Genomic DNA, 10,536 nt, shown 5'->3' with positions numbered 1-10,536 from the left:
GTGCACAAAAAAGTTGTTTCTTTTAAATATTTTTTAACACACTTTATGTAGGGAACTCGAACCACACAATCTATGATAATGCACTGCAGTACTTCTGTACTGCAATGCATTATCGCTCACGATAGCAGGCCAAGATTTCATCGCGTCACAGAGGGAGCACTGCTGAGATGTACGTCGATTGTGGCATGTAAAGTGTTAAGAGTGGAGATGGATGCTCTCACCGATCCCCGCTGTTGAAGCGGGAGGCCAGTTATCAGTCACAGTCTTCTGAGCCTGCGCCATCCAGAGGATGTAAGTTTACGTCCTGTTGCAGGATGTGGGCTTGCGTCCTGCGGCGTTAAGGACTTGACAGAAGAGGACGACGCCAGAACGGGTACTTACAATGATTTATAAAAGTATCATGCTAGAAAAATATTTACAGGAAGCGAGTGGATGAATCGCTGGTCATGTGACGCGGCATCAGAGAGTTACGGACGTTCCTCTTGGAGGGATTATTAACTACTTGTTAGCCACGGCAGACAGCTGGTCCCTTATCCGCCCCAGTCCATCCAGCATGGTGTCCAAGGTTTCTTTGCTGAGCTCCATGGTCAGTGTGGAGGTCGCTGGTTCCAGGCCGCAGAGACCCGTGTCCTCCTGGATCTGCAAGTCACACAGACACATACAACATGGCCGCATTACTTCTCACTTACAAAATCAATCAATCCTCAAATTCAATGCACTCAGGAGAATTTTCCGAACGCCTCTCCTTTCCCATCTGTACAGTTCCGTTTTTCTGTCCACAGGGGGCAGTATTACATTACTTAGTGGCATTCTACTTTGTTTTGTCAGGTCAACGGACAGAGCTAGAAATGTGTTCAGTGCATGCTTCCCTGAGTGCAGCAGGGGGCAGCAGTGAGCACAGACAGAAGCTACTACTGAGGCAAAGAGTATGAAATCTGTGTTCTGCCGAGAGGCATGATGGGAGTAACATTCGCAACATGTAAAATGCCTAAGGCCAATTTCACACGGGCGAGTGCGATATCGGGCTGCGAAACTTGCGGACCATTTCCCATTTTTTCAATGGATAAGCCTTGCACACTGTGCGGGCCCCATTAATAACAATGGGCGATGCGATGCGTTCCGAGGGAACGCCCAAAGATAGGGCATGCCACGATTGTTTCCACTGCTGCGATGCAGGGAAGAAAATAAAATACATCGCTCATGAGTATGACCCAGGTCAAAAGAATGGCGTTCATATTCGTGCGTCTCACAACGCACACATTCCGAGCGCTTTTCTCAGCCGTGTGAAACCGGCCCAACTCTTACACTCACCTTCATCTTCAGCAGACAGGTGGGCACGGCCATTCTAGTGACAGAGTCCGACGAGGTCTTGATATCCACCCTCCAGTCCATATCCACCAGGCGTGGCAATGAGACTAAAGAGAGAGAGATGTCAGCATATGTGGTACCAGAGTCCAGCACTACATGCTGCTAATACTAGTGATGTGGCAAGATAGGACTGATAGCAGTTTCAACCAGGGTTTTGTTTACATGTTTGTCTTAGTAAGACCCCCCCTTGTGAAGCACCACATGTTAGGCCCTTGTAGCTAGTCAACACGGGGGGGCTCACGTTCCTCTAGGGGACTGAAACCTGCAATCGCACTGATAATACATTGCAGTCCTTCTGTACTGCATTGCATTACCGCTTCTCCTAGTGATCACAGTCCATGGTAAACCTATAAGATGCCACTGCCTGGCATTTGGTTGTGATGGCGACCTATCGGCCCTCCGTGCCATTCCATCCATAGGAGAGTAATGTATGGACATTCGCAAGACCCCCTTCCCACTAGTTACGCACATTTATGTCCTGAAAGGGTTAAACTCTTCAGGCTGAATGTAAACTAGTTCTATAGGTAACGCTGCGGGTGTATCTACATGTATACTTACTGCTTGTGTTCTGCGCTTCACTTCTCCAAGCGGATCTGCGGGAAGAGAAAACAGGAAATAATCAACTTGCCTTTAAAGGGAACCCGTCAGCTGGCGTTCCTGCCACCGCTACCCGCTACTCCTCCCTATAGGTGCCCAGGTGGAGTAGAGTCGAGGATGGCCATGCCCAATCTGGCTTGACTGATGTCCCGGATGACAAGTTACATCATCTCAAGTCTGTACGAAAGCCTTTCGGAAGTGGAGAGTATTTGCACCGAGAACCCTCTTCTGATTGGCTGGTGACTATCAGCATACGCACACAGCATTACTGCGCATGCGCCAGAACCAGACGGCGTCGCTCATACTACCCTCGAGGACTCCATACACCGTATGTCACAACAGGAGTACATCTATTGGGCGCGTAACACGTCTATAACATGCCATCCCAGTACATGCCCATTATTAACCCCCGCATAACCTGTACATGTAGTAAGCCCTCAAGCTGATGCCCATGTGCATCCGTCACAGTCTGCAAAGTCAGTAAAGAAGTGCGTACACTAAGGCGATAATTCAAGGCCGGCCTCCCATGTCTGGCTTCCGTGCATCAGAGTCCACAATGCTGTCCTCTTCTGGGACCGAGTTCCATCGGGAAGGGAGCCGCCTTCTCCTTCCACGTGGTCTGTGCTTTTCTCCGAATCATGGCGTGTTCCTGAACTCCGTGGTCATCAGGATCCTTCCAGCGTCTCTAACACCTGCTCCTCGTTAGGCCGGGCTCACACGAACGTAGTTGCTGCGTGCCACCAATCCCGATACACTATATTGCTGTGTATGCACGTATAATGGGGGGCAGGATAGTGCATGCCACGATTTTTTGGGCGCGTATTTTGTTCGGCTTGTGCGATGGGAAAAATTACAGTGTAAGGAAGATGGCTACAGCGTACTGAATGTGTAAAAACTGCGCGGGTAATAAGCAGGGAGCATACGGTCATGCAAGCCCCGCCTCAGTGTCACTGTAGGCTTGTGGCCCATCAGGCCTTCTACCGGGTCCCTAACATAAACACTCCTCTTCCCCACACGGCCATGGCTCTGGCGGGCAGAGGAGACCTCAGGTGTACACGCTTGTTAGAGCTTCTCAGACCGGCACTGGCAAGTGTTGGATTCTTGTCTCTTCGCTCCCCCTCCCGTCCGGTTACCGGATCGGAGGGGGCGGGTCTTAACACTCAGCACTCCCAGCCACTGTTGACATGTGTAAGGGAAGGGTGCATGGCACTCCCCCCCCCCCCCACACACACACCCCTTACATACCTACCTGCTGTAAAACAGTGGCAGTTCTCTGACAACAACAGAAGCGAACCTCCACCTACCCCTGGTTGCACTATCCTGTTCGTGACGCCAAATTATGTCACAGGTGGTGTAATAATGGGTTCAGGAAGAAGCAGCAACTGACAAAGACGGATGCCAAGATTTTTTTTTTTTTTTATAAAAAAAAAATAAATATATATATATAGTCTCCGTTTGTCAACACTGCGTCATACACGACACACAGTTGCTCAAAAATGTGACTTTTTTCACGCCAGAAGTGGACCTAATTGCTTTTATGAATGTTCCCCACGGATTATTAAAACTTGCAGAGTTAATCACAAGAAACGACGCAGTCTAGGAGGAAGAGCCTCGACTCACACGTTCTCCAAGATTATTTTGGTCAAGAGGTTCTTCAGGTTCTGGTGAAAGTCATCCGGGAACACGGAGAGAATCTGCTCTGCGGAGGTCAGACCCTTGTACACCACGTGGCGGGTGAGGGAGTGCACCGCCTGTACCACCTAACACAGGAGGGAAGACGGTTAGGAGACCTTGAGAGATACAAGATATCCATGAAGGTTATATTATCTATCCCACCGGTTTAACCCTTTTACCACCAAGACAATCTGAAAAACGCAAAGTCCTAACAGACATTACTAGCCACCTACTGTATATCCTGAAGTGAAGCTCCTAGGCCTAGCACCACCAGGGCTTTATAATAGTGAGCGCCCACATGCAACTTTGCATCAAAGGATAAAGTTTGGTATAAAAACTAAGTAAAAATGTATATAAAATTCATGTTTGGTGGCTGAACGTCTGACGGAAGCGGTGAGAGATACACAATACCTCCTGAACAGAATATGTGCACACTTCATGCATGTCACGTGTGTATATGTGTCTACATGCGCTGATAAGACTACTAATGACCACTTGTCTTAATGTATGTGTGTGAGTGCTTCTCATGTCCGCCCCTGCTGATGTCATCGCTCTGCCCCCTGGTGACGCCATCGAAGGTCCTACAACTTATATAAAACACAGAGTCTGACCGACAGAAGAACAGCACAGTTAGGGCAAAAATAACACACTGAGAATACAACTAAGCCGTTATTATCTCAGAAGACACCAACCGACCACCACCACAGAGATCCAGTGGGCTGAAGGACCAGTGGTGATGTCACTGCTGTGGGAGGAGCCAAGCTGTGTTTTTCTTGTGTGGTAATCAAGCTGCTGTGAGTGTGATGTGCCACCAGAAACACTGGGACTATAATGTCCTAATAATTACTAGTGATCACATATTCAGCAGAACAAAATAAATTAAATATCTCCACAATCCAGATGCTGTAAAACTTTGGTGTCAGGCAGCAAAGAGAAAAAAAAAGACGATCCCTCCTCAAAATGTCTCTTCTGACTGGCAACGTGAAGAAAAGTTCATCCCTATATCTTCCCCTGAGGAAGCTGAAGGGCGTACGGGGGAGTAACAAACCTGTACTGCTCCTGAGTTACATCCTGTATTATACTCCAGAGCTGCACTCACTATTCTGCTGGTGGAGTCACTCTGTACATACATTACTTATCCTGTACTGATCCTGAGTTACATCCTGTATTATACTCCAGAGCTGCACTCACTATTCTGCTGGTGGAGTCACTGTGTACATACATTACTTATCCTGTACCGATCCTGAGTTACATCCTGTATTATACCCCAGAGCTGCACTCACTATTCTGCTGGTGGAGTCACTATGTACATACATTACTTATCCTGTACTGCTCCTGACTTACATCCTGTATTATACTCCAGAGCTGCACCCACTATTCTGCTGGTGGAGTCACTGTGTACATACATTACTTATCCTGTACTGATCCTGAGTTACATCCTGTATTATACCCCAGAGCTGCACTCACTATTCTGCTGGTGGAGTCACTGTGTACATACATTACTTATCCTGTACGGATCCTGAGTTAAATCCTGTATTATACTCCAGAGCTGCACTCACTATTCTGCTGGTGGAGTCACTATGTACATACATTACTTATCCTGTACTGCTCCTGAGTTACATCCTGTATTATACCCCAGAGCTGCACTCACTATTCTGCTGGTGGAGTCACTGTGTACATACATTACTTATCCTGTACTGATCCTGAGTTACATCTTGTATTATACTTCAGAGCTGCATTCACTATTCTGCTGGTGGAGTCACTGTGTACATACATTACTTATCCTGTACGGATCCTGAGTTACATCCTGTATTATACTCCAGAGCTGCACTCACTATTCTGCTGGTGGAGTCACTATGTACATACATTACTTATCCTGTACTGCTTCTGACTTACATCCTGTATTATACTCCAGAGCTGCACTCACTATTCTGCTGGTGGAGTCACTGTGTACATACATTACTTATCCTGTACTGATCCTGAGTTACATGCTGTATTATACTCCAGAGCTGCACTCACTATTCTGCTGGTGGAGTCACTGTGTACATACATTACTTATCCTGTACGGATCCTGAGTTACATCCTGTATTATACTCCAGAGCTGCACTCACTATTCTGCTGGTGGAGTCACTATGTACATACATTACTTATCCTGTACTGCTCCTGACTTACATCCTGTATTATACTCCAGAGCTGCACTCACTATTCTGCTGGTGGAGTCACTATGTACATACATTACTTATCCTGTACTGCTTCTGACTTACATCCTGTATTATACTCCAGAGCTGCACTCACTATTCTGCTGGTGGAGTCACTCTGTACATACATTACTTATCCTGTACTGATCCTGAGTTACATGCTGTATTATACTCCAGAGCTGCACTCACTATTCTGCTGGTGGAGTCACTGTGTACATACATTACTTATCCTGTACTGATCCTGAGTTACATCCTGTATTATACTCCAGAGCTGCGCTCACTATTCTGCTGGTGGAGTCATTGTGTACATACATTACTTATCCTGTACTGATCCTGAGTTACATCCTGTATTATACTTCAGAGCTGTACTCACTATTCTGCTGGTGGAGTCACTGTGTGCATACATTACTTATCCTGTACTGATCCTGAGTTACATCCCGTATTATACTCCAGAGCTGCACTCACTATTCTGCTGGTGGAGTCACTGTGTACATACATTACTTATCCTGTACTGATCCTGAGTTACATCCCGTATTATACTCCAGAGCTGCACTCACTATTCTGCTGGTGGAGTCACTGTGTACATACATTACTTATCCTGTACTGATCCTGAGTTACATCCTGTATTATACTCCAGAGCTGCACTCACTATTCTGCTGGTGGAGTCACTGTGTGCATACATTACTTATCCTGTACTGATCCTGAGTTACATCCCGTATTATACTCCAGAGCTGCACTCACTATTCTGCTGGTGGAGTCACTGTATACATACATAACTTATCCTGTACTGATCCTGAGTTACATCCTGTATTATACTCCAGAGCTGCACTCACTATTCTGCTGGTGGAGTCACTGTGTGCATACATTACTTATCCTGTACTGATCCTGAGTTACATCCCGTATTATACTCCAGAGCTGCACTCACTATTCTGCTGGTGGAGTCACTATGTACATACATTACTTATCCTGTACTGATCCTGAGTTACATCCTGTATTATACTCCAGAGCTGCACTCACTATTCTGCTGGTGGAGTCACTGTGTGCATACATTACTTATCCTGTACTGATCCTGAGTTACATCCCGTATTATACTCCAGAGCTGCACTCACTATTCTGCTGGTGGAGTCACTGTATACATACATTACTTATCCTGTACTGATCCTGAGTTACATCCTGTATTATACTCCAGAGCTGCACTCACTATTCTGCTGGTGGAGTCACTGTGTGCATACATTACTTATCCTGTACTGATCCTGAGTTACATCCCGTATTATACTCCAGAGCTGCACTCACTATTCTGCTGGTGGAGTCATTGTGTACATACATTACTTATCCTGTACTGATCCTGAGTTACATCCTGTATTATACTCCAGAGCTGCACTCACTATTCTGCTGGTGGAGTCACTGTGTACATACATTACTTATCCTGTACTGATCCTGAGTTACATCCTGTATTATACTCCAGAGCTGCGCTCACTATTCTGCTGGTGGAGTCATTGTGTACATACATTACTTATCCTGTACTGATCCTGAGTTACATCCTGTATTATACTTCAGAGCTGTACTCACTATTCTGCTGGTGGAGTCACTGTGTGCATACATTACTTATCCTGTACTGATCCTGAGTTACATCCCGTATTATACTCCAGAGCTGCACTCACTATTCTGCTGGTGGAGTCACTGTGTACATACATTACTTATCCTGTACTGATCCTGAGTTACATCCCGTATTATACTCCAGAGCTGCACTCACTATTCTGCTGGTGGAGTCACTGTGTACATACATTACTTATCCTGTACTGATCCTGAGTTACATCCTGTATTATACTCCAGAGCTGCACTCACTATTCTGCTGGTGGAGTCACTGTGTGCATACATTACTTATCCTGTACTGATCCTGAGTTACATCCCGTATTATACTCCAGAGCTGCACTCACTATTCTGCTGGTGGAGTCACTGTATACATACATTACTTATCCTGTACTGATCCTGAGTTACATCCTGTATTATACTCCAGAGCTGCACTCACTATTCTGCTGGTGGAGTCACTGTGTGCATACATTACTTATCCTGTACTGATCCTGAGTTACATCCCGTATTATACTCCAGAGCTGCACTCACTATTCTGCTGGTGGAGTCACTGTATACATACATTACTTATCCTGTACTGATCCTGAGTTACATCCTGTATTATACTTCAGAGCTGCACTCACTATTCTGACTAATCTGGTCATAGACATCTACGGGGGGGCCGGGGGGAGACGGCTGTCTAGAATCAGCCCCAGTGTCGGGGAGAGCCTCCGGTGGCGGGGGGTCCGGGAGCCGCACGCACCTGAGCCGCCTCCTCTGCGGGGACCGACAGGTTGGACGACACGCTGTCAATCAGTGGGATGGAGCCGGCGGCGGACCGTGGGAAGGCGTCTCTGCAGAGCTTCTGTATCACATCCTTGGAGGAGGCCTGAGACGGCGGGAAACAAGACGGAGCGTCAGAGACATCAGTACAGAGGAGCATCGTCTGCACTGGAGCAACTGTAACAAACCCCCAGCTGGGAGGAGGAGGGCGCTGCAGACTAGAACTACATGCTGGTACTTGTAGTCCACTAACATAAGGATTGCAGTACATGCTGGTACTTATAGCCTGCCTATATGTAACACATAAGGCTTGCAGTGCATGCTGGTACTTGTAGTCCACTAACATAAGGGCTGCACTACATGCTGGTACTTATAGCCTGCTTATATGTAACACAAAGTTTGCAGTGCATGCTGGTACTTGTAGTCCCCCCATACATATAACACATAAGGCCTTCCCTGCATACTGACACTCACAGCCCCGCCATGTACACAAGTATATCTATCTGCACCATCACTAATGCTAGAACGCCGTTTTCCCCCCTTTGTTTCTTACCTTCAGCAAAAGCTGCAGACTGGGGAACACACTTTCCGGCAGCACCGCCATCTCTCCCGTCATGTGACTCTGATCACGTGAGGTCAGTCCAGCCGCAAAGCATGATGGAAGATGTAGTTCTCTCGTTCAACACAAGGGAGCGGAGAAGATGCCAAACAGAGAGCGGCCGCGACTTGGGAGCCGTATAAGCCAATCACAGCACTGCTTTCCTTTACTTGTAGCTATAAGCTGGGATTTGATTGGTTGCTGTGAGAAACTCCGCTATTATCTGCAGCCAATCACCTACACCAATAACAGGAAGCTGGACCCTTGGTTGTTGCTAGGGGTAACAGGGCACGTTTTGTATGTCTGAAAATTGCAAGTACGCGAATACACGCGTTTTTTAAGCAAAAGCACATCCTGCTCGCATCCAGAATCGCAAGCTTCGGAGTACCATAGCGATCCGGCTTCGTACGGGCGCGAGCGCATTTAAGCGCGTACTTGTGCGATGGCGTTGGGTTTTTTATTATTTTGCTGAATTTTTTGCACGCTCACGTTGCGCACATTTACACGCACAAGAAGGACCTAAGCGTGCTCACATTGATTTCAATGGGAATGAAGCTAGATTAGTTTAATATGTGCGATATTGGTGCGCAATACACCTGAAAATCGAACATGCTGTGTATTTTTTGCGTAAACGAACTGGACGCACAAAAATACGCTCATCTGAAAACAGTGAAATCAACGGGTTCTAATCACTGCGAATTGCATGCGCAAATGCGTTTGTGTGAATACGCCCTAAGGTCGGGCTCATACAAGCGTTTTACCGCTGTGTGAGTCCGCTTATTACCACGTGTGGTAGCGATTTTTCACTGCGCATGACAGTGTATCTCGCACTCGCCAACATGCGTTTTCACGCTGATGCGAGACGCTTTTCTGGCAAAAACGCCTCCCATCCCTTTTGTGAAGTAGCGATCCTCCGTCGCGGCTTTCAGGCGTGTTAGAGGATCGGCAAGTGTTTTCAGTGGGAAACCTTGCGTCGCAGTCGCATGAACCTCGCACGCTGTACGCTGTTTTACAGTCACATTGTAACGATGCGTTCCGAGGGATGCAGAAATGCAGGACGTCCCACGATTATTTTCCCGTACCGCATCGCTCATGGCTGTGACTCCATTCAAAAGAATGGGGCTCATATTCGTGCGAGTTTGGTGAGCCCCAAAACGCATCAAACGTACCCGTGCGAAACTAGTCTTACGCAATAAAAAACCGCTAATGTGAGCGAGTCAATGAAATCAGGAATGTCCTTCCAGTGACTCCATTCATCGCATATTACGCAAACGTTCGTGTAATACATTATTAAATAATGTATGTGTAAGCCCGCCCCTACATTGCAAATTTGCGCTCTCAGTCGGAGGGGATTCTGCGGATTCTTAACACAAAATTCGCGTCTCCTTTACTATGTTTACGCAGACGAGCGTTTCTGATGGTTGCCGCACGGCCTGCCGTCCATATTTCATCTTCCATTGTCTTAGGTCGGCTCACACGAACGGGTCGGATTCAGCATGTGGGAGGCCCGCGGCCGCTGACCCTGCGTACCCGCTTGATCTGTATTGCGGATGACCGCGGCGGCTCACCGGTGGTCTTGCGCAGTACAGTCTTTTTTTCTTCACTTAGCGATGATGCAGGTACCCGTAGCCCATATACAATGTTAATTGCGTACGGTCTGCGGGTCGGACGCCGCAATGGAGGCCGTCTATGCAGAGTCCGCGGCAAAATAGAGCATGCAATTCATATCCGCGAGAGTGAAGGAAAAAT

The 10,536-nt window shown here is 47.2% G+C and overlaps 1 protein-coding gene across 1 annotated transcript; it reads right to left on the bottom strand.

Annotated features, from left to right (window-relative positions):
* Nucleotides 1-374: 374 nt before the first annotated feature.
* COMMD9 (COMM domain containing 9) lies at nt 375-8,843 on the bottom strand. Its single transcript, XM_066583490.1, has 6 exons — nt 8,743-8,843; nt 8,170-8,295; nt 3,586-3,725; nt 1,927-1,961; nt 1,312-1,415; nt 375-639 (listed from the first exon to the last, which is right to left on the bottom strand). The coding sequence occupies exons 1-6, from the start codon at nt 8,803-8,805 to the stop codon at nt 499-501; spliced, it is 609 nt and encodes a 202-aa protein (XP_066439587.1). The 5' UTR covers nt 8,806-8,843; the 3' UTR covers nt 375-498.
* Nucleotides 8,844-10,536: the final 1,693 nt, after the last annotated feature.

This window comes from Eleutherodactylus coqui, chromosome 11 (genome assembly GCF_035609145.1).
Source record: "Eleutherodactylus coqui strain aEleCoq1 chromosome 11, aEleCoq1.hap1, whole genome shotgun sequence".
In the NCBI taxonomy this organism is placed as follows: domain Eukaryota; kingdom Metazoa; phylum Chordata; class Amphibia; order Anura; family Eleutherodactylidae; genus Eleutherodactylus; species Eleutherodactylus coqui.
The sequence above is the reverse complement of the archived record's forward strand: the minus strand, read 5'-3'. Positions and strand labels throughout refer to the sequence as shown.